The sequence below is a fragment of the Aythya marila genome (genome assembly GCF_965140915.1).
Source record: "Aythya marila genome assembly, chromosome: 10".
NCBI classification, from domain to species: domain Eukaryota; kingdom Metazoa; phylum Chordata; class Aves; order Anseriformes; family Anatidae; genus Aythya; species Aythya marila.
Window position 1 is genome coordinate 12,145,832 of NC_139051.1, and position 25,958 is coordinate 12,171,789.

The window sequence follows — 25,958 nt, forward strand, 5'->3', positions numbered from 1 at the left end:
TGGGTGCCCTCTCCCCCGCTGCCTCCCCGGGGTTTTTATCTGCTCACCTGGCACCACACCAGAGGTCGTCGCAGGGTTTCCGTTCGGTAGCCGCTGATAGCAGTGGGTATTATTCACCACCTGCTTATCGCTGCCTCTTGTACCCCAGCTGCTGACCCTGCCCCACCCTGGTGCTCCCTGCCCACAGCCTCCCACCCGAGCCCCGGCCACCCGGCTGTCCCCAGCCCTATTTTTTCCACCCACAGGCCCACCAGCGTGGGACTCCTCGAGGGATGAGAGCAACGGCAGCCCCACAGCTCGGGGGCTGCCCGGGCTCAGGGCTCACGAGGAGGGCGCAGGGGGAGGGACGGCGCTCCTGGAGAGCAAACCTTGCTCGGGGTGCTTGGGTCAATAGCGCCCTTTGCTCACCTGCTCTTTCCCCTCCATCAGTAAGAAAGGGAGGGACGGGAGACACGGGACCGCGCTCGCTGCCTCCTTTCCTTCCTCGTGGCACGAGACCAGCGCCGTTGCCTTCAGGTTTCCTCCCGCTGGCCTCACCCAGGCTGCTGCCGGGACCCCATGGATAACCGCACACACACAGAGCCTGCGGGATGCCAGCCAGGGCCACGGGGCACCGGAGCAGCCGACTCCATCTCCAGGTGACCTGGCCCGAAGCTCTGCGTCCGCTGGTAGGGCCCGCGGTCCCCGTCACCTCCCGTCACCTCCCCCAGGGCCACCGAGGTGGCGGTGGTGGCTGCAAGCCGCTGCCGAGGCCCCGGTGTGGATCCTCTGTGGATCCGGGCGCAGGGAGAGAGACAGCAGGGAGCCCGACGGCGTTTTATAGACTTTTTATTTCCAAATCTGGCGCTTCCATGATACACTTTTACACAGCCAGGGAGGGAGGGCGGGCGTCTCCCTGCCCACAGAGTCGGGATACGGAGAGAGAACAACAACCAAAGAAAAACAAAAACAGAAAAAAATAATAATAATAAATAAAACAACCAAAAACCCCCAAAAAGGGAACAAACCCCAGGAGGACGCTCCCCGGAGCCCAGGCCACAGCTCTGGGACCGGGCTGCAGCCCCACAGGCTGCCCCTGCTCCCTGCCCGGCCCCGTGCTGCGGGGACAGCCGCCCGGACACCCCCAGCTCCGCTGCACGCTCCTTATTTTCCTGTTTTTTTGTGTGTTTTGTTTTGTTTTTTTTTTGGCACTTGTCACTTGCTCTCCGTTTGGCACTAGCAGGCTACGGTCCCCTTGCCCGAGCTGGAGAGAAACGTGTGTAAACGAGTGGTCCCGTAGGGCGTGTAAACATGTCAGCGAGCCTCCCCGCCGCGGGGAGAGGGCTCGCAGCCCCCCCAAAACCCACGGAGCCGCTCGGCTCGGGGCCAGGAGCGGGCTGGAGCCCAGCCCTTCCCTCTGCTGCCCGGGCAGAGCCCCGGAGGACGGCGGCACGAGCACGAGTCCCCCCGTGTAAACATCCCGGGCGGCGAGGCGGCAGTAAGGCAGTGAGGGACCCCGGTAGCACCGCGGGGACACGGCCTCGGAGGGGCCGGGGGGAGCGTGCTGGACCCCCGAGCCGGCGGCCCCCGCTCCCAGGCCGGTGTAGGCACAGAACGAGCTGCCTGGCAGGGGGAGGCTGGGGACGGGGCTCACGGAGAAGCCCGCAGAGCAGTTTGGATTCCCAGAGGGGGCAAAGTGCTGTTTTTTTTTCTTCGTCTGCTGAAATCCAGGCTGCTCTGAGCTGGGGGTTTCCGCCGGCAGGGGAGCGCGGGGATGTGTGCGTGCGTACAGAGCCTGCAAAGGGGCTGGGAATAATTTCTGCGGGCAATGGCAGCACAGGAGACCACAGCCACGGCTCGCTCATCCTCCGCAGTCTCTGAGACAGCCTCACCTACTGCTGAGCTGCCCCAAAAAGGACCGGGGCTATCCAGCTCCTTGCCCAGAGCCCTCTTGCTCGTGCAGCCCCAGCGAGAGCAGGGGGAGGTCTGGCTGTGGGGCCAGCAGGGCTGCAGGGGGCTGAGGGACACCGTGACAGCAGGGGGACCCCGCTGAGACCCTGTGGGGAGCTGCAGGGCGAGGGGGGCAGCGGGGCTGGCTGGGCACTCACTGCCTGCCCTGGGGAGGGGAAGGAGCGGTGCTGGCAAAGCCCCGAGGGCTGCCCGGAGCTGTCTCTGCAGCCCTCTGGTACCCCAGGGATGCCAGAAAAAGGTGAGCCAGGCGCCCCGGGTGCCGGGAACAGACCATCCGCAAAAAATAACCATAGAAATTTCTCTGCTCTCTGCTTACAAAGATACAAAAAGGTAGAAAACCCTCCCCTGCCCCCGTGTCCTGGGCTCCCTTTCTATCCCCCTGCCCGCACGCGCACACACACACACACACGGACACACGCACGCACGTACGTGCCCCCCGCCTGGGAACGGGTTGCAAAGGAAGAGTTCAGCCCCGGGGGGGGGTCAGTGACAGACCCTCGCCTGAGCGGGCTCCTGCGATGCCTCTCACAGCGGGCAGGCGAGGGGAGCACAGCGGCAGGGAGCCCGGGGGCTCCCGGAGGCGGGTGGTGGGCTCGCTGGCCCCTCAGCCCGGAGGGCAGGGAAAGGCAGGGTTGGTTTTGGGGGCCTCTGAGCACCATCAGTTCTGGCCCCCGCCCCTGGGGACACCAAACCTCAGCTGGCAGCGTCCGGCTAGGCGAAGGGCCCTGCCTCTTCTGTTTCTCTTGCGGACGGCTTCGGCCCCTCAGGAATGGCCCTCGTTTCTCATTATTCTTCTCGGAGGAAAAAAAAAAAAAGTGTTAAGCCACGGCACCTCCCCAGGGCTCCAGCTGCGCTCCCCACTGCCTCCCGGCTCTGTCAGATGGGGACAAAAACCTGCTCCTGGGTCAGGGCAGGAAGCGCCGAGTCCAAATCCCTGCGTTCAGGGACAAGGAAAAGGGGGATGGAACAGGAACGGATGGGGGCAGTGCCAGCAGGGCACGGAGCTGGGTGTTTCTGCTTGTGCACTGCGACATCCCGGAGCTCCTGGCACCTTTCGGGGCCAGGAGACATCTGCCACCCACCCTGGGAGCTCACTTATAAGTGTCCCCCCCTCCCAAAGCCAAAACCCCGAGCCAGGCGGCCGCACGATGCGCGAGGCCTGGCTGAGGAAGGGGTGCACTTACTCTGAGTCCGGCGACAGCTCCGAGATGCTGTGGGAGGTGGTGGAGCGAGGCGTCGAGGGGCAGGCCGCGGAGGGCGGCGAGGAGGTCTGCACAGCAGAGGGGGTGGCGGTGGTCTGGGGGCCCGAAGGCGTGCTGGAAGATTGCACCGAGGACAGGACGGAGGTGTTAAAAGAAGCAAGGATGGAAGAAAGGATATCTAACTGTTCGGTGGAAGGGTGGCGGCTGGGGATGGCCTCCAGGTTCTCTCTGGAAGGCTGCCTCCTGGACAGCGGCTCTAGGCTTTCCCTAGACAGCTGTCTCCGAGAGAGACTCCCCAGATTCTCCTGCGAGGGCTGCCTGCTGGGCACCGTACCCAGCGGCTCTCTGGAGTTAGATCTTCTGGAGAGAAAGTCCAGCTGCTCTCTTGAAGTTTGCCTAGCCGATGCTAGCTGGTCCCTTGAAGGCTGTCTTCGAGAAAGCAAATCCAATTGTTCTCGAGACGTATCTCGACTCGGCAACGTATCTATTCGGTCTCTGGACACTTGCCTGCTCGGCAATGTGTTTAGCCACTCTCTCGAGACCTCTCTTACCAGCCCACAGTCTAGCTGCTCTCTTGACCCAAATCTGCAGGGTAAAGTTTCAAGGTGGTCTCTGGAGCCCTGCCTCCGGGGCAGCGTGTTCCCGTGATCTCTCTGACTGGGCCGAGGAGCGAGCAGATCCAAGTTTTCTCTCGACCCGTGCCTGCTGGGGATATTTTCTAGGTGTTCAGTAGACCCGTGCCTGCTGGGGATGGTGTCCAGCTCCTCCCTGGAGCCGTGCCGGCTGGGCACCGTTTCCAAGCACTCCCCCGAGTTGTTCCTGCTCAGCTGCTCCCGGGACATCTGTCTCCTCATCAGCATGTCGAGCTGCTCCCGCGACGAGTAGCGGCTGGCCGGCTGCGACAGGCTGCCCGCCCCGGAGTAAATCCTGCCGTAGGAGGCAGCGGGCACAGCCCTGTGACCCAGCGTGGAGGTCTTGTACCACGACAGCTCGTTGGTCATCCTGCCCACGGACGGCAAGCCTTGGATAGTCGGAGGGTACTGCAGGCGGTTCTTCAAGATCCCTGCGCCAGACAGAAGGAGAAGTCAGATCTCTGCAGAGCACAGAAACCAGCAGGAAAGCTGCGGGAGATGCATTGCAGCTCCCCGGGGGGGTGACAAGATGGATCTGACGCCGAGCCTCTAGGGCCACAACAACTTCAGACCATCCTTGCCCGCCTGCTGCAGGCTTTTTTTTGTTACCTTTCCTTTGCCGCTGGGTCTGGGTGAGGGAGTTCTCATCCCCGCTGGTCAGGGCCAGGTCTGGCTGGTTGTTGTTGGCCGCGTCCTTGTTGACGTCGAACCCCAGCTTCCTCTCGGAGCCCCACTTCTGCAGGGAGCAGGGGTGAACCTCGCACTCGCCCAGCGCCGGCCAGTAGGACATCAGGTCGTTGCCATCCACGTCTGGCGGAGGACGCGGCGAAACGGGCCCGGGGGAAGAGAGAAAGAGAGAGAAAAAACATTTCTGTGAGGGGTGAACGAAGCCACGAGGCCCGAGGCCGCCCCTTCCCAAAGCCCTTGTGCCTTGCCTTTGGGGGTGGTGTTGGCGGGGTTGGTGAGGAGCCGCTCGCTGTGCGCCGCCCGCTTGAACTGGCGCTGGAAGCGGCCCCGCAGGCGCACGTTCTCCTCGCTCTCCGAGGACGGGATGGAGAGGCTGCGCTCCTCGTCCAGGGACAGGTCGCTGTCCGAATCCGAGTCCTGGTCTGGAGGGAGGCGTGGGGGGGAGATATTTGGGAAGAGAGTGGGTGAGGAAGGGCAGACCAGTGCCTGCGGGAGGTTAGGTGACAGGGACACCGAGTGACGGAGGCAGGGTGGGGGACCAGGGGGCTCTGCTCCCAGGGCAGGGCCAGCTGGGCTCCGACTGCCTCCAGGAACACAGAACCAGCTGCAGCAGGGCTGACTGCCCTCTCACAGCTTACTGGCCACCCCTCGGGTGCCTGCTGCCTCTGCCCTACCACCAGGCACCCGTGAGAAGAGCCCGGCTCCATCACTCCACACCCTTCCATACGGGAGCTGCAAATAGCCCTAAGGTCCCTTTTGCCCCCTCCTTCTCCTCCAGGCTGAGCAAACCCAGCTCCCTCCGCCTCTTCCCGTCCTGTATCGCTGCCTGGGAACAACGCATGTCCCCAGGGACCCCCTGACAGCTCCCAGGACAATTCTTGCCTCTGTTTTTAGCTCCCTGGGGGCTAATTATGCCCTTTCCTATCTGCCCAGGGAGAGGCTGCGCTAAGCGACACAGCTGCTGCCTCTCCCTCCTATCTGCAGCCTGTTTGGGAGGCGCAGCCAAGCACCGGCTGAAGGACATAACCACGCAGCCGCAGCCTACGCAGGGAGTGATTTCTTTAAGCCCGAACGAATTCAGGATGTGCCGGGTCAGCCCCAAAGCCTCACCTCCCCCAGCATCCCGGTGGAACATGGCCACGTCGATGTCGGTGGGGCCGGCGTGACCCAGCAGGCTGTGATCCAGGGCCGAGCCCTGCCGCGCCGTCATGTTGTCTCTGAAAGACACAGGGCCCGAGTGGCGACGCTGCCACGAGCCCTGAGCTCTGCCCAGGCTCTCCGGGCACCCCGGATCCTCGGTGCTGCTCCCCTACCTGAGGTAGCCCCGCTGGCTGGAGTGGGTGCGGGCAGAGCGCACGCTGCTCACCGAGGAGATGGTGGAGGCCCCCAGCGTGATGCGGATGAGGCCGCTCTCCTCGAACAGCGCCGTGTTGTTGTAGGCGTTGGGGCCCTGTTAAGGCAGGGAGAGAAGCACAGGGCTCTGTTAGACGCAGCCCAGGGGATGACCTTCCCTCCCACACCTCCAGGCGCCCAGCCGGGGCTGCCCTCGCTCTCCCCACCTGTGTGCTCCTCGCAGCCTCCTCGCTCGGCCCCTTCTTGCCGAGACAGGCCAGCTTCCAGGCCTCCTGCACCTCCTCGTTCAGCACGCAGAAGAGGATCAGCACAGCCAGGCCCTGGGGGGAAAAAAAGTGTGAGCCTGCGGGCCACAGGGAGCCCCCCACAGCGGGTTTGTGCTCCCTGCAGCGGGGCCAGGAGGGTGGCTGGCTGCTGGCCTCCAGCGTGGTGGCCCTCTTGGGGCCCTAAAGGGTTGTCCCCCACAAGAGTTATCACCACGAGCCCCTGGGCCAGCGGCTGTGGGTGCAGGAGGAAGGGATGGGGTGTCCCAAGGGCAGGCAGTGCCCGAGGAGGGGCTGGCAGGTCCCTGCAGCCCCACGCGGGTATCCCCAGCGAGGAGCCTCAGAGCGACCGTGGTGGTGGCCGTGGGGTGGCTGCGGGTCACCTTTGGGGTGCGACAGCTCTTTTTGCAGGCTGTTCTCTTGCTCAGCCCTCCGAGAGCAGGGACACCCCTTCAAGATGGCCCTCGCTGCCCCGTGGGTGCCAGCTCTGAGCTCAGCACCTCGTGCCCACACGTGGCCCTCGCACCCCAGCCTCACCGAAGGCCGTCGCAGTCTCCGCAGGGACCCCCCGCAGCCCCAGAGAGGGGTCGGGGGGCACCAAAAAGCACCTTCGCCCCCCAGGCCTCCCTTGGCAGAGGCTGGGCAGTTACCTGGAGGCTGCAGAGGACAGTGTAGAGGTAGTGGAAAGCCAGGACACTGTTGTTGACAGCCAAGAGGCCAAAGAGCCAGGTAGTGCTAATAACTAGAAGCAGAACAAAGGAGCTCCGTAACGTCATGCTGGAGGGAGAGAGAGAGAGAGACAGACAGGCACACACACACACCCAGAGGTTAGTGCGTGTTGTTAATCTACAGGCTAGCGCTCGCAGACAGATCCAGAGGGGAAGGTGCCTCCTGCCCAGCCCTCCTCGCTGCGCCACGGGCTGCTCCCCGCCACGGGCACGTCGCCACGCAGCCGCTCTGCTCCCCCCCGTGCCCGGAGCCTTCCCTTCTGGATCACACACGGCAAACACAGGGCCCAAACACAAATCATTTGGAGCCGCAGAGAGCTGAGCCGAGCTCCAGGGCTGGCTCAGGAGGAGGGTGAGTGGGGAAAGGTTTCACAAAGAGCATTTAGGAGCAGAAGCTGGCGCTGAGAGCTGGCATGAGTAGATGTGAGGGGGGGCTGTGAGGGCAGGCAGGGGAAAGGGACAGGCTGGCAGGACAGTGTGAGGACAGGGGTGAAGGAGCAGGAGGAAAGGACGAAGTTTAGGAAGAGTTAAATTGGCCACCAGGTGGGAGAGGAGAGCAGCCGCAAGGCTGACACTGATGCGCTCTGCGATGGTGGAAGAGGGGGGGATGATCACTGAAAATGCTGGAAACCAGGAGCCACGGGAGCTCTGCTGGGGATTCGGCCACTAATACTCACAGAACCGATTTCTTCTTGGTCTCCTTTTGGCCCGGGGAACAGGACATCTTGGACACAAGCAGGAACATCACCCCGTTCATCTGAAAGCGGTGGCACCGATTAGAAGCCGTGCCAAGGGCTGGCTCTGACCCAATCTACCAGGTCCACCAGGCCCACGGGAAGCTCCCCTCCTTTTCCCTTAACACCCAAGCCCTGGCCTCCCCCAGGTCTGCTTGGAGCCAGCAGGGACAGAGAGAGGGGCTCTAGAGGAGGGAGGAGAGCACAGAGAAGGGCAGGCAGTGCCCGCGGTGCGGAGAAGGGAGGTAGGAGAGGGCTGCGGGTGAAACAGGACAGGGTTTTACCACAACGACGACAGTAATGGGGCCTGCAAAGCTCCAGACCAGCTTATCATGAATGGAAATCCAGCAGAAATCAGGGTTCCCGTAGCCCTCGGGATCCAGGCCAACAGCCAGCCCTGGGGAAGGAAGGGAAAAGCCAGCTCCAGACCCAGCAGGCACCATCCAGGGGGCCGCAGAGAGACACACCGAGGGACTGCTCGTCCCCAGGAAGCAAGGAAAAAGCCCGTGATGCCCATCCCCAGCTGGACAACAGGGCACTGCCCAGTGCCTGCACACTCTCCCTGTCACATCCTCATCTCCGTGGCTCCTACCGGTGATGATGGCGGGCACCCCCCAGCCGATGGCGTAGTAGAAACGCATGGCCCCGAAGTTGACGTTGCGGGCTTCCGTCTGCATGCGGTAGATGTGGAGGCCCTGAACGAAGAGCCAGGCGAAGGTGGAGAGGAAGAAGCAGTGGAGGAGGATGGCGATCACGGTGCAGAGGAACTGGGGAGACAAAAGCCACTCAGAGACAGCCCCGCCGTGCCAGCCACACGTTGGCGTCGCCCCAACCCCACGCACCTGGTTCTCGGTGCGGTTGATGCCCAGCAGGAAGAGCAGCTCGGAGAAAAAGAGGGTGACTGCTATGTTGGAGTGGATGCCACGCGTGTTGGACTTGAGGCCTTTGAGGCAGGTCAGGAAGGAGAAGGTGAGCAGCAGGGCCACCAGGGAGAGGGACACCAAGGAGTAGGTGACAATTGCCAGCGTCTCCAGGTCACCTTCCAGTTGCTGCAGCAGCAGAGAAGCAAAGGCAAACGGTGGGGTCAGGGGGAGACCTGGAAAGCCCTAAAAGTATCTGTGTCCCACAGGGAATTTTCTGCCTGTGCCTGCTTGTTCTGGTGGCTAAGTCCCCCCCCCGCTGCCCCCAGCCCTGCGGTTACCTCTCGGTGCGAGCTGTCCATCAGAACCCCAAAGGTGCCAAACTGGGAGCACTGGCAATGGACGTGCGTGGTGTTTCGGTACACCAGCTCACAGTCTCTGGCTGTCCAGAAACCCGACGGGTTGGTCCTGCAGCCACCAAAAAAGCAGAGAGCGCTTAGGAGAGAGGGCAGATTGAGCTTGGTGCGTGGGGAAGGAACTGCAGAGGGGCCAGCAGCAAAGTTTTTCTCCCAGCAGATGCAGCTGCGCTCCCACAGCTGAAATACTGGAGCCAGAGCCCTGCAGGGACCCCACCGTGCCCTCCCAGTAGGAAGAAATCCCCTAGGAGAGGGCAGAAACCCCCACACCCCACTGCTGCCCGGGCACACAGCCTGTCGCGGGCAGGGAGACTTCGGGAAGCAGGAGCCGTCTGCGGAAAGCAGCTCAAAGCAAGTGCCCAACTCACGGGCTGGAGTGGTTCCACTGGACGCAGAGGGGTTTGCTCCTGTTGGCCGTCTCCAGCAGGCGAAACTCCAGCACGAGAGGGGTGTCCAGGGGCCCCCGCAGGAAGGTGTGATTGCTGAACACGGAGACGCTGACGATGGGGGAGTTCATCACGGGGTTTTTGGGGAGCCTGCAAGGAGCGACGGAGCCCTGCTGTCACCGTGCCCGGGGGCTGCAGGGCTCCCTAAGGCCCCGTGCTGACACCTCGGGAGAAACAGCTCTGCCCACCCCAGCCCCAGCCCCCAAATTTAGTGGAATCCAGGCAGCCTCTCGCCACAAGTGCTCACAGGAGAGGAAGGGGAGCAGGACGTACCTGACGCTGCGGCGATCCACCTGGTAGCGGGCCGGGAGCAGCCCCCCCAGGGTGCGGTACATGATGAGGATGATGACGGTGAGGGCAGGCTCGGGCTCCGGCAGCGCCTGCCTCGGGGAGGAGCTCTCCACGGTGTAGTTCCCTTCGCCCCCAGCGAGCGTTGGCACTGCCGTGGGGGCAGCTGAGGCACACGAGGGGGTGGTAAGAATGGGGACGGACACACACACACACGGCCTTGCGCCTTCTTGGGGGACCCTAGCGGTGCCCTGGGCTCTGGGCAGGCTGAAGGAGGCAGCCAGCGCCCTCTGTGCTCAGTAGCCCACGGGATCTGGGGGCTTTTCTCCACAATCTTCACCCAAAGCTGGTGAGGACCGCAGAGAGAAGCAGTGCTGGGGTTTGCCAGCAGCAGCAGGGCTCCCTGCCAACCGTGCCTGTACGCGCTGTGCCCCAGGCGATGCTCACCTTCGGTTTTCGGGGGGCTGAGCACCGACAGCGGCAGCACGACGTGGGTGTGGGGGTCCCAGGCGGGCTGGCCGCGGAAGAGGCTGCTGTGGTAGCGCGGGTAGCGCCGGCGGACGTGCGAGTGGTTCTCCATGCGGTCGATGCTCAGCACTGCGGGGGAGATGTCGGTGAAAACCAGCTCCAGGACGGCCACCCGGGGAGCGACCACACTGCGGGGCACCCCAGGTTTGGTGTCTCTGGCAAAGGGAGTGCAGGAGCCGCGGCCAGCCCCTCCTACTCACTGATGTTGGGGGTGACGACGCCGACGGGGTTGAGGTAGGTGAGCTTCATGTTGCTGGCCAGCGTGCCCGAGTAGTCCCGCAGCTGCTCCATCAGGCTGGCGCTGCCGTGCTCGCTGTGCGGCAGCATGGCCCAGTGCTCGCGGTTCTCGGGGGCCAGCACGGAGCTGCCCGCACGCAGCAGGTTCTGCACGGGAGAAACGGGGCACGGGGGAGCAGGGGGTGAGGGAAGCAGAGCTTTTGGGACACATCCTGCCCCCCAGCACTGCACCCCTTTGCCCAGCGTGGTGGTTTCCCTTCGATGGATGCCCACACCTCAATGCTCATCAGCGAGTGTCCTGCAGAGACATCTCTGCACCAGCCCATTAGGGGTGAGCAAACCCCTCTCTGCCTCTCCTCACCCCTCCTGTGCTCCAGCCCTGGCCATGCAGATGGCTTCTGCTGTTCTCCCTCCTGGGGCTCGATGCCTGTGTGATGCTGGGGATCTCAGCACCCACGAAGCAGCCTCACAACCTCCCCAAACCCCCCAGAGACCCGGGTGGCTGACAGAGCAGCAGCAGCAGCCGCTGCCCCGATGCAGGGGGAGGCCTCACCTCGTTGAAGTGAGCATCCTGCGTGGCCGTCAGCCCGAAGCCACGCTGCCGGCTCTCGAAAGCCATCAGGCGAGACAGCAGGCGGTAGGTGATGTGCACGTCGTTGCCGAAGTAGTGCTCCATGTGGTCCGTCACCGCCCGCAGCCGGTGGGCCAGCTTCTTGGCTTCGATGGTGTTGAGCTCGGTCTCGTTCCTCTCCAAGCCCTCCAGCTGCCGGCAGGGAGAGAGGAGGGGGTTAGCACACAGTGGTTCCTCCCCGGGGAGCCCCACGGCTCCCAGCAAGCAAGTTGTGGGGTGCTGGGGGTGCTGTGGGGCCCAGGAATGATTTGTGAAACCACGGCACGAGCTGGGGATGCTTGCAGTGGTGGTCACTTGGGCAGGGAGCGTCTCGGGCAGAGAAAGGGGCAGGCAGCAGGGCATTACCAGGATGGAGAGCTCCTTGAAGGCAGGCGAGGTGCAGTTGAAGAGGTCTGGTTCCAGCCAGCCCTTCTCCTCGTCACAGTGTCTGACGGCTGCACCTGAAGCCGGGAGGAAAAGAGCATCAAAAGGTGTGGGACATGCAGCTCCCACCCTCTTTGTCCCTCTCCAGCAGAACAGTGCACCAGGTAACCCCCAAGAGCGGCACCAGCAAGTGATGGGGAGGGCCTGCGGCACCCCAGAGCTGTCCTCCTGCTGTGCACCAGCTTCACCTCTGGTCTGCATCACCTCCGTGAGCTGCTGCCAGCCCCTCTCTCCAGGAGCTGGTTCCTCGTGTGGCTCCCACAGCCTGCACAGCAGCAGGCACCACCACACAGGGTTGCAAAGAGCAAGAAGCGACGTGGCAGGGTAAGGCTGAACCCCCTGGTGGGGCCGTGTCCGTGTCCTCAGGACACATCTGACCCCAACCTCCAGAGGCCCGTGGAGCTCACCGCTCCATGGTGGTGGAGGACAACTCGCCCAGCAGCACGGGCACAGCTCCCACTGCAACACCACGACCCTGCCCGGGGCAGGAGCAGAGATACCAGCAGGGAACGGGCTGTGAACAGCACCAAGGTCCTGGGGAAGGTGCCAGGGCAGGGGAGCTCACCGAGTGCCCACGGCTGGGAGAAGGGGAGAGGGGGCTTGGGGCAGAGCCCAGCTCCCCGTTGTGCATCCCCACCACCCCCTCCCCAGCTGCATAAGCACAGGGACCGGTGCCACAGCAGCTGGGGGTAAACAGAACAAAGAAACCTCTTCGCTGCCGGCCTTCCCCCAGCAGGGAACAGGCCTTCATCCACGCCTGTGGATGCCCAGCTGCAGAACTGGGCAGAATCCGGCCTCCGTGTGCCTCTGGGCAGCAGGAACAGGACCTCGCACAGCTCCTGCCCCCGTTCCACCACACCAAGCTCCCCCTTCTTCCACCCCGCAGCCGTTCCTCCCCCCCCTTGCCATCCACCCGGCGCTCGTCCCCAGCTCCTTCCCCTCCCAGCCTAAGCGAGCAGCCCAGGGCAGGCAGCAGCCATCCCGGCCGGGGCAAGGAGCGCAGCCCCCTCTCGGCAGCCCCCCCGAGCCCATGCTGCAGGCTGAGGACAGCGGGAGCCGGGTTTGTGCTGGTGAGTGTGCCGGGAAGCAAGGAAGCGGCGTGGAGGAGCGGTGAGGCCAGGCAAAGCGTTTGGGGAGACACTCGGCAGCTCCAGAAGCGGCAGGGAAAGCGCAGGGGGGTGCAGGGTGCCAGGCAGGGAGCAGGGAGGGGAAAGCCACGTGGCACGGTCCTTAGAGCAGGGGAGGAGGGAGGGAGTTTGGGAACAACCTTACCTGCGCCCCTCAAACCTGAGCACGGGTGGCGAGAGAACCGGGGAGAGAAGCGACAACAGTTAGGAGCCGAACCTGCCTCCTCCTGGAGCGAACGGCTGGAGAAGGACAGGGTTTGTATTGTCCCCCGGGGCTCGCCCTGCCCTGCAGTCGCAGACGCCCTGCTCGCACCTCTGCCGTCACCCAAGGACGGCCTTCTCCAGCCTCTTCTACCCGAGGCACTCACCAAACGCCGTGCCCTGCTCCCCGCACAGCGCTCGCCCTGCCAGGCCTGACCCTGGCCTCGATGAAAGCCAAAGGCAGCAGGGAGAAGGTGGGTGATGTGACAGCAGAGGCTGGGTGAAGGCACTGACCCTACAGCCTGCTCCCAGCCCCCTGTGCTCGCCCTCAGGCTGGGTGCTTCCTCCTCCCAGCCCTCCAGCCCAGCTAAAGGGGCCGGGGACAGCACTGCGAGGCGGTGACCTTGCTGGGGCTGCGACACCCCCTGCACGACACCCGGATTCTCCCCTCCCCACCGCATCCCCCACTCACCCAAGGAGCCTTTGGGGCACAGCACCACAGCCGAGAGCCCGAATTTGGTCTGGGGCCACCACACGCCTGCTTTCAGGCTTTTGGGGCATCCGTCGTAGAGCACTGCGGAGACAGGCGGCCCGGGGCCGGTCACGGCGGGGCAGCTCACACCCAGCCCCGCAGTGCCAGCGCCCCGCTGCCACGTCCCCGCTCACCCTCGCAGCCGCTGGGTGTCACCTCGGCGAAGGGGCTGTCACAGCTGTTGCACTGGCGGCCGATGACCCCGGGCCTGCAGTGGCAGCGGCCGGTTTCCTTGTCGCAGGAGCGCGAGGACGAGCCCACGGGGTAGCAGTCGCAAGGCAGGCAGGTGTCGCTGCCTTTCGGGCGGTAGTGGAAGTCCTGGGGGAGATGGGGACGGCCGTCAGGCTGCCCGCGGGGACAGCAGCAGAGGAAGGGGGCTGGGGAACTGCTGGAGCCGGGGCTGCCTGCTGGGGACTCGTCACAGAGATCCCCACTTGCGAGCACCGCTGGCTGCCCCCATCGTCACCTTGCTGGGCCAGGAGGGCCACAAGGAGGTGAGGACGCAAAGCAGCACCCAGGCAGCTGCCAGGCCTGAGAAAAGGACAAGGCACAGGCAGGCCACGTCCCCACGGGCACAGCTGCCCCTCACCTTGCAGTGGCACTGCCCGTTGGTTTTGTTGCAGTCGGGATCGAAGCCCTTGTTCACGTCGCAGTTACACGGCCCGCAGCTGGGGTTCCCCCACCAGCCCTTCGGACACTGCTGGTCCATCCTAGGGACAGGAACATCCTCGCTGCTACACCGACCGCATCTCCTGGGCCTTCTCCCAGCAGCTCCAAGGGTGGCACCGAGGTGTCACACAGCTGGGATGGGCGAGCAGCGCAGAGCCAGGCACCGGAGGCCAAGGCCCTGCTGTGCGCCCTGCATCTCACCTGTGCTCGCAGTACTGCCCGAAAAAGTTCCCTGCACACTCGCACACGTAGCCCAGGGGCGAGCCCGGCTTGCGGCGACACACGGACTTGTTCTTGCAGGGGTTGAGGTGACAGGCATCCACGCAGTCCCCTCCATAATACCCTGAGGTGTGGACGGAGAGCACCATGTAAGGAAAGCACCTTCACCCCAGGAGCGGACAGAGCGCCCAGGAGTGGATTCAAGGGGCTCAGGAGGGATTTTGCCCTCCACAAAAAACACTGCATGTCTGGCAGGGATTTCTGGGCACATGAATTGCCCGGGGAAGGGGCAGTAGAGCAGTGACAGCCAGGCTGTGGGAGCCCCAGGGGCAGAGAAGACGACGTACAGTGCGGAGAGCCAAGGGCTCTGCAGGCCCTACCTGGCAGGCACACGCAGGAGTAGCTCTGCCACTCGTCCTTGCAGACGCTGTTGGCCGGGCAGGGGCTGGAGTCGCAGGGGCTCGGCACGCTGCAGCCAGCCTCCACCCTCAGGGCATGGCTGGGCTTGGGCAGCACGGTCCCGGTGACGCTGTCACCCAGTCGCACACCCTGCGGCACAGGGGAGAGTCACACAATGCTCCAGTCTGCCTGACCCACAACCCCTGGACCCCGCTCCGTGGATTTAAGGCTGCATTCCCACCTCTCCAGCTTACAAACCCGCTGGAAAGGGAAGGCTCAGAGCAATGGACTCACCTGTATGCAGCCCCTCAGCCCGTTCTGCACCTCGCCAGAGCCCAGGACTCCCCCCACGTGCAGATGTTTCACCTTCAGGCCATGCAGTTCGTTCCCCACAACCACCGTATCCTGCACGGCAAAAGGGACTCACGTGGGCCGACTGCCACCATCCCTGCTGCTGGGCTCTCCCGCACGCAGCACGTACCTGGTAGAGCCCAAAATCCAGGGTGAGGGTGATGACGTAGCGCGAGTCTCGCCCGCTGCGGACGTCGCGCAGCTCCAGCTGCAGGTCGTGCCATCGCCCGTCGCTGAGCTGCAGCTGGTCCAGCACCAGGCTGGTGCTGCGCCCCGAGCCCCTGCTCACCATGAAGGACAGCAGCCCCCCCGCCAGCTGCAGGGAGAGAATCACCAAAGGCAGCAGTGAGCAAAGCCCTGACCCTCTCCAGATGCCTCCAGCCTACCTTCCCCGCGTGCTCTGAGCACGGAGAGGGGAACCCAGCCCTGCCAAACACCACCCTCTGCTCGGGCTGGGGTCAGCGAGGAGGGCAGAGCCCCCCCGGGGAGGATGGTAGGGGTGCTGAGGCCCTACCTGGCAGAGCAGGGTGGTGTACTGCCCGGCGTGTGCCTGCAGGAGCACCCCGTCGGGCTGGCGCGTCCGAAACGCCAGCCCCAGGTACCACGGCACCGAGATCTTCACGTCCGTCTTGAAGTCCCAGGTGAGGACACTGTTGCCCTGGAAATAGTGGGCATGGTGCATGGCTGGAAAGGAAAGCAGAGGTGAGAAGGGACGGGGAGCACCTGCTTCTGCCCTCCTGAACTGCAGGGCCGCCCCCTCACTCACTGTGGCGGCAGTCTTTGCCCCCGAAGCCCACGGGGCAGAGGCAGGAGTAGGTCCCCCAGCTGACCGAGCAGGTGCCGCCGTTCTTGCAGGGGTTGGAGTCGCAGAAGGTGTGCTTGGCGTGGCAGCCTGGGGGCAACAAAGTCGCCCATGTCAGCCTCCACCCGCTCACCTCCTCCCTCCAGCCCTGCCCCGCTGCCTGAGGGGCAGCCCCAGCTCCTGCCCCTTACACCAGAGGACAGGCGCTGGCAGGGAGCAGAGGTGCTGGTACCTGTCGTGGTCCCGTTGTTGGCGATGTAGGAGGCCAGGTCGATGCGTTTGCTGTCGATGTAGAGGTCTCTCATGCAGCCCACGAAGTCCCGGTGAGTGACGGGGAAGTTCTCCGGCAGGTTGGGGACCCCTCCGAGGAGCAAGGGACCTGTGAGGTCCAGGGACCTGCACGGAGAGAAGCCCGGTGAGCTCAGGGTGGCCGGATGGCTCCCTCGGCGAGGGGCTGCGAGGCTGACATCCCCGGGGACAGGCACACACAGCCGGGGCCCCTGGAGCTGCCCCAGATGTAGGGCAGGCTCAGCAGGGGACCCCATTGCCCCGTTCCTCTCTCTCCAGCGCAGCAGCGCCCGGCAGCCCCCGAGGCACTCACTTTTTGGAGCTGGTCTGCACTCCCTCAGCGGCACAGGAGTAGTTGCCGATCTCGCTGCCGAACTGCAGGGCCACCGAGGCGTCGCACTCGTCCACCGTCAGGATGGCCACCTTGTCCTTGGAGGGGCCCTGCACCACCCCCAGGGCGCTGACCTTGGGCTGAAACCGACGGCGGGGCGTCAGCAGCGCACGGCCCCCCGAAACCAGACACCCCACAGCTCCCACGACGGCAGGGAAAGGGCACAGGGGAGCCACGAGGGACGCCTCTGGCCGAGGACAGCAAGCGGTGCAGACAGACAGACCCCGGGCAGACAGACCCACGGACACAGAGGGACGGCAGGGGACGGTACCTTGTTGTAGTAGCGGAGCTGCAGCGTGTGCCACTGCCCGTCGCTCACGCCCCCAGGCAGGTAGGGGCTCACCACGGTGCTGGATTCCCCTGCGGAGACAGGGATAAGTGCTGCGGCGTGCCAGATCCTCCAGGTAAGGGACAGCAGGCTCGGGGCAGTGCCCAGCACTCCCCGCTGCTGATCCTGGCACCCCTCGGGGCAGGCAAGGCAATGGGGCCACGAGGACGAGCAGCACCCACCCAGGAGGGTCCTCATCCCCAGAGCGGCTCGTGGCCGCCCCACATCCCGCGAGGGGCAGGGGCTGAGCCTACCTGTGGAATATTTCAGCTGCAGCTGCCCCTGGATGATCTCCACGGCCAGGAAGTCGTGCCGCTCGTTCAGGCGCCCGTTGTAGAGCAGGAGCCCGCTGGGCTCCACCGTGCTGAACCTGGGCAGGGAGAGAACGGGAGCGCGGGGTGTGCACGGGGCGCGTTGCAGAAAAACCCCAATGTCCCCGCACGGGGGAACGAAGGGAGGGCACGCAGGGCCCCGAGGTGGGGGGAGAGCACTCACGAGAGGGCGAGGGTGAGGTGGAAGCGTTGGCGCAGGCCCCGGAACATGACGAAGGAGCGGGGAGGGAAGGAGCGCGCGGACACCTCGCAGAAAGGCGCCTCGAAGCCGCCGGCCGGGCACTGGCAGCGGAATCCCCCGTCGGCGCTGTCGGTGCAGGTGCCCCCGTTGCGGCACACGCCGGGCTGGCAGCGCCCCGAGCGGCTGTCCACCTCGCAGTTCTCGCCTGTGGGAGTAAAATAAAAGGGGCTGGGACACGGCCCCTCGGCCGCCCCTTGCCCCAGGGCACAACGTCCAGATGTGGGGCAGCTGAGGACACGGGAAGGATTTTATGAGCCGGCTCGCTCAGCTCCAGCAGAGGGCTGGGAACTCCTCTCCCCCACGCCCACAGCTGACCTCAGGGCCCAGCCTGCCAGGTTTGCCTTTTCAGCTGGCTCTGTCCACCCCAAAAGCCCCTGCTGAGGCTGATGCGGCAGCAGCACGGCACAAGGGGCTGTGCTGGCCCCACAGAGCGCCCCGAATCGCTCAGCCGCAGCCCTACACCCCCGGCCCGGATCCCATTACTTGCTCGGAGGCACCCGAGGAGGAGGAGGAGGATGCGGAGACAGCCCGAAGTGACAGGGAAACGAGCTCATTAACCCTTCTGCTAATGGCTGTTCACGCTTCAAATGCCAGGGGTTAATTACCACCGACTCTGCTTATCTCACCAGGAGCCACCGTGGCTCCAAGGCAGCCATCTGCTGCCGCGCTCCCCTGCCTCCCCAGCACCCCTCCTGGCGGGGAGGGCAGGGCAGGGCAGGGCTTCCTCCTCCTTCTCCTCCTCCTCCTCCTCTTCCTCGGTAGCCACAGACCTCCTTCACCCGACCCCAAGCTGATGGTGGCCGGGCACAGATCTTGGCAACCCTCCACCCCAGCCGGGCGAGGCCCAGCTCGCTCCTCCCGCTCTGCCAAAGGTCCCCGCGAGCCCCGGGAGCCCTCCATCCCACCTCCCCTCCTCACATTTCTATGGCAACCTCAGCCCTGCGCATCCAACACCATGGAAACAGGAGAGATGGGGAGCGCGGCCGGACCTCGTCGGCGAGCCCGAGCCCCCCTCCCCGTGCCCGGCACTCACCGCTGAAGTGCTGGCGACACACGCAGGTGTAGCCCCCTTCCCTGCGGGTGCAGGTGCCGCCGTGGAGGCAGGGGTTGGAGTAGCAGAGGTTGATCTCGGTCTCGCAGTAGTCGCCGGTGAAGCCCTGCGGGCAGCGGCAGCGCAGGCCGGCGATGGGGTGGATGGGGCGGAAGAGGGTGGAGGGCGAGGCGATGAAGGGGGCCGAGCTGTCGAACTTGAGGACGGAGATGCACTTCATGTAGTTCTGGCAGGGCTCCCGCAGGCAGACGTTGTCGTCGAAGGGCAGCACCTCCAGCATGGAGGCGCCCGTCAGGGCCATGCGCTTCATGTAGAGCTGCTCCTGCAGCTCCTCCGAGCTGAAGTAGCGCCCGCCCCGCGGCGCCAGCGCCGAGAAGCTGACGTTGAGCACCGTGCCCCCCACGTCCGTGTCGTTCTGGATGTTGAAGATGAAGACGTCCTCCTTGGGCGTCGCCAGCACGGTGGCCACCCCTTCCAGGAAGGTGGCCAGCAGCGGGGAGAGGAAGCGCTCCTGCCACATGTTCTCCAGCCGCACCGTGATGCTGTTGGCCAGCATGTCCTCCGTGATGATGAGCACCCGCAGGACGCACTGGGCCGTCACGCTGTGGATGCCGTCTGGGGGAGGGAACGGGGACGGGCTGCAGCTCTCCTCCTTCCCACCCTGAGCCATACACCCCAAAACGGCCCCAAAAGGGCTGAGTCTTCAGCTAAGGAAGCTTGAAGACACAGCCCAGGGAGCCAGCCGGGTGCCACCTGCCCCAGGGCGTCCCCACGTGCATTCCCAAGCTTTTTCCCCCACGCCAGGATCTCCACCGAGATAATTCCCAGCTTTCCATCCAGCCCTGGCTCTGGGCAGCAAACTGAGCGAGGACGGTGGTGAGAAACAGGCAGAAGGAGGTCCCAGCAGGAGGCTGGGCAAACACCGGAGCCTGATGCCAGCGCCCGGGGTGTTTTCCGCCCCCGCTGCGCCCCATGCCCCCTGCACGCTGCCTTTCCCCGCGCTCTCTTCCTGCCGCCTCCTTCCTCTCTCCTCCAGGGCCTCCGAGCCTTTTGTACCCCGCTCCCTGCTTCCCCCCTTCTCCACCATCTGCTCCGCGTCCCTTCCTCCCTGGGCCCGTCTCCGGTTTGTTTAATTCCCTTTAATCTTTATTTTCCTTGGAAACAAACTCCCTGCCCCTTGGGGACCCCGCACCACGTGAGCCACCTCCAAGCACGGCCGCGCTCCGCCAGCGCCGGGGCTGTTGGCAGCAGCCACCAAAACAGCCACGAAACAGCCAACATCCCCCTCGCTCGGCCACCCCAGAAGCACCCCACCACCAGAAACGCCTGATGAGGCTCACCAAGAGTCTTGAGGAACGAGGAATCGGGGTGAGCCACCTCCCAGCCCCTCCCCACCATCCCCACGTGCGCCAGCAGCTCGTGGTGGGCACCCACGGCTCCTTCTCCCACCCCACTCAGATCAGGGAGCCTGGAGTGTCCGAATTTCTTTGGAAACCCAGCTCTCCAGCACCGTCACCACCCCAAACCAGCACATCCCATACACATGTCCCACGGGTGAGGTTTCCCCTGGGGATGCAGCCTCCACCTCCTGCCCGCGCCGCGGCTCCGTCCTCGCTGCCGCGCCGCCCTGGCTGCTTCACGCGCTGCAAAGCCTTTTGATTTCCCCCAACCCCGTTTGAAGCTTGCGGTGCTGGAAGATTTAAGGCATGAAACGTCCTCCCTTTCCTCTCGCTCCATCTTCAGAAGGTGACAGCTCTCCAGCCACCCCGCAAATCCCCGGGCTGGCGCTCTGCAGATAAGGCAGGTGCGGGGCGGAGGTGCCAGCAGCCACCCAGGGCTCATCTGCTGGAGGGGGGGGCACTTCCCTCTGACCCCAAACTGCTCCACGCCGACGTGAAAGCCGGCAGGCAGGCATCTGCCTGATTTATGGCTGTTATTCAGCCTCAGCTAACGCCACACTAAGGTCTGAGGCAGGCCGGGGAGCAGCAAAGTCTCCGAGGAGGATGGAGGCTGCAGGCTGGGAACAGGTCGTGCTGCGGGGTGTCGGGCACCTCCGGTGCCATCCTCCACAGGGATTTGGGGGGCAAATCCCCCTGCAGTGTGAGGTCCTGCCCCAGCAGAGCAGCTTTTCCCCGTAACTCCTTGCCCAGCCTCCGCCCCACACCCCGGGCTGCCTCCCCGCCGGCTCCGTGCGATGGGAAGCAGATGGCTGGGAGAATGACCCTCTGTAAATAAGGAGGGGGGGAAAAAAAAAGGAAGGAAGGAAGGAAAAAAAGGCTACCAAAAGAAAGCCCAAAGCTGGCTGGAGGCGCTGACCCCCCCTGGGAGGCATTTTAATCACGGCCGCTCACCCTTTCTGATTAAATCCTGGGGCTGGAGAGCTGGTGCCTGGTGAATATTCATGCGGCAGGGCGAGGAGCCCCGAAACATGCCCACAGGGAGCAGGGGGCTGCAGGAGGCTCTGACCCCGGTGCCGAGCAGCACCAGGGCATCGTGGCTGCGTGACCAGGAGAGACACCCACCGGCTCCCAAAGCAGCAGGGGGGCAGCTACAGGGGGGCAGCGCGTCCCTCCTGTCACCCCTCTCCTCCTGGGTGGCACAAAGGCACGGATCCAGCCCAAGAAACCCACCCTGAGGACCTCGGGGTCCCCATCACGGACGGGACCAGCAGTCAGGAGGAGCCCAAGCCGGCACGGAGGGGCACCAGGACAAGCACTCGGGCTCCTCTCAGCACCTCTCCAGCCCCCAGCCACACACCGACCTCACGCCTTGCTGCTGGCCGCAGGCACAGCCCTTTAGAGCAGACACCGGTGCCCACGGGTCTGCAAGGAGCTGCGGGCAGGTCTGAGCCCCTCAGTCCCCCAGAAAGGGGCCGGTTTCTGGTGGCCCCCTGCCTCTACGAGTCTTGAACCCCATGGGGTGCACCCAGCTACGTGCTTTTGTCACCTTCCCACAAGAGGCAGGAGCTGGCCGGGCAGACAATGCAGCCGGGTCCTCTCTGCAAGCCCCCACCCCTGTGAACAGCCACAGCAAAGGGGCTGCAGGCTGGGAGGTAAGGAAAAACCCAAGGCAGACCCCCGCAGCTCCAGCACAGCCAACAAAAGGCCAGCTTTCCACCTCCTGGCTGCACGCATCCCCCTGGCACAGTTCTTCCCCTCCGCCGGCGCACCTCTCCCGGCTCTCCCTTCCCGCTGGCAGATGACGACACGCTAATTGCAGGGGCCCTCTCGCTGCCAGGCGGCTCGGCGCAGGACTTCAGGACGTGATTTCCTCCTGCCTTTGTGCGGGGTTAAGCCCGCGAGGAGGCAGGGCTCCTGCAAACAGCGGGGCAAGAAGCTGGAAAGGTCAAAAGCAGCCCCCACCTCCGGCGCCCCGCACGCACACAGCGCAGGGCGCGCGGTGCCAGCCAGCCCCGCGGCTACAATTAGTCCCCCAAATTGCCCCGACCCCGCCGACAGGCTGGAGCTGGCCGTGTTGGATGGCCTCGAGCAGCTCTGCTTCCATCGCTCCGTCTCCTGAAAGAAATCCTCCTCCTGCTGAATGAGCTGGGTGGAGAGCGGGTGTCAGCTGGCGGCCAGGGGAGAGCCGCGATGTAACGCGCCGCTCCCTCCCCAGGCACACTCGGGAATTTGGTGCTTGGTGGCTCCGAAAAGGGCTCCTGCCCTCCTCGGTTCAGCGAGGGATGGACGGAGGGCTGGATGCCTCCATTTCAGATCACACACCCGCAGGCAAAGAAAGGCCCGTGGTGCCGGCGGAGCTCGGGCAGCAGGGGGGCTCCAAGGCGCAGCCCAGCCCTGTCCATCTTCACCCCATCCCCAGCTTGGCTGGAGGCAACCCTAGCACATCCCAAACCACCCCGGGGAGCTACCACGAGCATTCGGCTCGCCCAGCAACACACACGATGCGGGAGCTTTAGGCACCTGAGGTCTGTTACGGCCATCATCTGCAACACCGAGCTGGCTTTGGAGAGGCGGCGCCGCGTTTTGGAAGCCCCAGCCTCCGTTAGGTACCACGGCCAGCACCCAGCCCCGAGCTGCTTGCTAACAGCAGCCTCCAGCAGCCCGGCCCCGTGGCTCCCAGGCACGGCCGGGAAGGGAAGCACACCCGCTGGGGGCACGGGGAGCAGCGGCCACCCCAAAAACCCGCTGCTCGCCCGGCCGGCGCCCCACGGCACGGCTTTGCTGGTGACGGCACCTCCAAAGGCGCCTGGCTGGCAGCTGCGTGCGATCCTCGCAGCCGAGTAACGAGGCTTTGTTCTTACAGACCACCACCGATCTCAGCCCCCCTCACAAAATGCCCTCATACAGCACGGCTCCCCTCTCGCCATTCTCAGTCCCTCCGGGATTTCCCGGTTTGGAGCGTGTCCCCATCCGAACCTCGCTGCCGGTCCCCGACACCCCGGGTGCGGAAGGGGCTGCCCACGGGGACCACGCAAAGCCCGCAGGCGTTACAAACCCAGAGCAACGAGGCACAGGAAGATTTTCACAGCCTACCTGTGACGGTCACCAGCATGGAGGCCACGAGCGGGCGGTTGTTGTCCAGCTTGCGGCTCAGCCTCAGCTCCCCGCTCGACTGATTCACAATCAACAAGTGCAGCTCGTTTCCCCGTTCGAAGGTGTAGAAGAGGCGGTCGGACACATCGGGGTCATAGGCTGGGACCTTCCCGATGACCCCCGAGGGGAAGGTGTTGGACTTATTGGACACGTAGTTATTGAACAGGATCTGGAAGTTCTTGAGAACGGGGCTGTTGTCGTTCTGGTCGATGAGTTTGATGTGCACCGTGGCTCTGCTGACCAAAGGGGCAGAGGTGGCTTGCACTACAATCACGTACTCAGGTTTTGTCTCGTAATCCAGGTCTATCAAGGCTGTGAGCTCCCCAGAAAAGATGTCCATCTGGAAGATCTCGGGGATGTTGCCTTCCACAATCTGGTACATGATTTGGGCATTGGGTCCCTCATCCGGGTCGACGGCTGTGATCTGGGCCACGACAGAGCCTACGATGCTGTTCTCTTTTACCAAGACCTCAAACTCTTCGGCTGGGAAGACAGGGGCGTTGTCATTCACGTCCTGAATGGTAACCTGGATGTGGACAGGAGTTCGCTGCGGAGGGATGCCCCTGTCCACAGCGTACGCAGTCAACTCATAGACGGGGACGTTCTCGCGGTCCAGCCTGCGGACGGTGCGAATGATGCCTGAGGTGGGCTCTATGGTGAAGTCTCCATCCCCGTCCTCCCCGTTCTGGAAGGTGTACTGCACTCGCCCGTTGGTGTGGGCATCCCGGTCGGTGGCAGAGATCTGGAGCACGCTGGTGAAGGGAGGCGCGTCCTCAGAGATCATGCCCTGGTAATGAGTGCTGACGAACTGGGGCGCATTGTCATTAACGTCATTCACCATGATTTCAACATAAGTGGTGTCTGCTTTCTGCGGGATCCCATTGTCCTTGGCAGTGATAGCCAACGTGTAGGTGACCTGGTCCTCGTAGTCCAGTTCTGCCTGGAGAGTGATGGCCCCGGAGTCTGGATCGATGCGAAACTGAGGGACGTTGTCTTCTAGGTAGTACGTGATGCGGGCGTTTTCCCCCACGTCATCGTCCGTGGCACTGATCACCACCACAGTGCTGCCCACGGGCCGGTCCTCGTTGATGCTCACGGAGTAGTGGGCGCTCTGGAAGACGGGCCGGTGCGTGTTGGCGTCGGTGATGTTGATGTGAACGTGGCAGTTGTCACGCAGGGTGCGGTCGGAGGCCGTGACGGTGAGCACGTAGCGCCTCTCCTGCTTGTAGTCCAGCGGCAGGGACAGAGTGATGATCCCCACCCCACCCTGCGTGCTGATGGAGAAGCGGTTCCGCGTGTTGCCCCCCGTGATCTGGTAGGTGATGGCGCTGTTCACGTCCCGATCAATCGCTGTGACACTGAGGACGCTGGTCCCCACCGCCGCGTCCTCGTTCAGGCGGATGAAGTACTCCTTCTGGGTGAACTCGGGGCGGTTGTCGTTGACATCCATCACCGTGATGGTGACACTGGCAGACGCAGACAAAGACGGGGAGCCGTGATCCCGAGCCTCTACCCCAAAGAAATAGTGCTCTACCGACTCCCGGTCCAAGGGCCCACTGACCGTGATCCACCCCGTGGCACTGTTCACCACGAAGGGCGTGTCGGCCGAGACCCCCGTCAGTTTGTACTCCAGGCGCGCGTTCTCGCCGTAGTCCGCGTCCACGGCCTGGATGTGGATGACGGAGTGGCCGAGGGGGGCGTTCTCCAGGACGGAGATTTGGAAGGGGGTGCTGACGAAGATGGGGGCATGGTCATTGATGTCCACCACTTGGATGCTAGCCATGCCGGTGTTGTTGGAGAGGGGAGGGCGCCCCGCGTCCTGCGCCCGGATCCTCAGGGCGTACTCCCGCTCCACCTCGAAATCCAGCGGGGCCACCACCTGTATCTCCCCGGTGACGCTGTCAATGGAGAACTGGCCCCGGCTGTTCCCGCTGATGATATTGTAGTGGACGAGCGCGTTGTTGTCCTTGTCCAAGTCGGTGGCGGTGACGCGCAGGATTTCCGTGTGGGGCCGTATGTCCTCCCTCACCTGGACGATGTAGCGCTTCTCGCTGAACTGCGGGGTGTTGTCGTTCTCATCCAGCACCGTGATGTAGACCTTGACGGTGGCGGAGCGAGGCCCCGGCTCCCTCCCCTGGTCGTTGGCCTCCACCACCAGCGAGTACCTCTCCATCTTCTCCCTGTCCACCGGCCCGCTGGTGGTGATGAGGCCGGAGCGGGGGTCGATCTCGAAGACGGCGTGGGCGGCCCGCTCGTTGACGAAGCGGTAGCGGATGTTGGCGTTGGGCGGCGAGTCGACGTCGGTGGCCCGCAGCTGCAGGATGGGGTAGCCTTCCTCCACGTTCTCCCGGATGGTCTCCCGGTACTCGCCCTGCTCGAAGACCGGGTCGTGGTCGTTGCGGTCGGCCACGGCGATGGCCACCATGGTGGTGGCGGACAACCGCGGCGCCCCGTGGTCGGCGGCCGTCACTCGGAAGTAATGCAGCTCCATGCTCTCCCGGTCGAGGGCTTGGGTGGTGGTGATGAGCCCGGCTCGCGGGTCGATGCTGAAGAGCTCCCGCGAGCGGCTGTTCATCAGGGCGTCCATGGAGTACACCAAGCGCCCCGCTTCGCCCCCGTCGGGGTCTTGCGCCGCCACCGCCACCACCGCCGTCCCCGCCGGCTGGTTCTCGGCCACCTCCGCCTGGTAGTTGTACTGCGGGAACAGCGGGTGCCGGTTGGGGGCCGCTCGCCTCCCCCTCCACAGCGGGGCCGGCGGCGGGGCGCTGCGGGGCGGGCAGCGCTGCGGGGAGCGGCGGCGGAGCCCCGGGGGCAGCCCCGGGGGGGAGGCGGCGGCACCCCCCGCCACCCAGCAGGGCGAGGCGGCGGGGCACCCCCCGCTGCCCGGCGGCGCGGCGGCCCCGAGCCCGGGGGGGAACAAAGGGAGCAGCAGCAGAAGGAGAAGGAGGAGAAGCGGCTGCAGTCCCCGCTGGCGGCGGCTCGGAGCAGCCGCTTGCCGCTGCTCCGCCGCCATGGTGGTGGCTCGGCGGCCGCCGCCCGGGCCGGGCGCTCGGCGGCTGAGGCTCGGAGCCGCCCCCGCCTAGCGGCGGCGATGGG

At 64.6% G+C, this 25,958-nt stretch overlaps 1 protein-coding gene across 1 annotated transcript; it reads right to left on the bottom strand.

Moving 5' to 3' along the window:
• Positions 1-1,832: 1,832 nt before the first annotated feature.
• On the bottom strand, positions 1,833-25,946 carry CELSR3 (cadherin EGF LAG seven-pass G-type receptor 3). The gene is made up of 36 exons (XM_082768073.1): positions 22,803-25,946; positions 18,292-18,924; positions 17,181-17,403; positions 16,940-17,055; positions 16,629-16,717; positions 16,280-16,437; positions 15,911-16,074; positions 15,643-15,768; positions 15,391-15,560; positions 15,007-15,192; positions 14,820-14,930; positions 14,507-14,675; positions 14,109-14,250; positions 13,828-13,948; positions 13,373-13,556; positions 13,179-13,280; positions 12,651-12,665; positions 11,301-11,395; positions 10,878-11,087; positions 10,288-10,471; positions 10,007-10,156; positions 9,545-9,725; positions 9,194-9,361; positions 8,751-8,877; positions 8,392-8,598; positions 8,142-8,316; positions 7,834-7,946; positions 7,493-7,572; positions 6,738-6,864; positions 6,031-6,144; positions 5,785-5,921; positions 5,582-5,688; positions 4,720-4,893; positions 4,394-4,594; positions 3,135-4,215; positions 1,833-2,741 (listed from the first exon to the last, which is right to left on the bottom strand). The coding sequence occupies exons 1-36, from the start codon at positions 25,873-25,875 to the stop codon at positions 2,714-2,716; spliced, it is 9,441 nt and encodes a 3,146-aa protein (XP_082624199.1). The 5' UTR covers positions 25,876-25,946; the 3' UTR covers positions 1,833-2,713.
• Between the last annotated feature and the right edge of the window lie 12 nt (positions 25,947-25,958).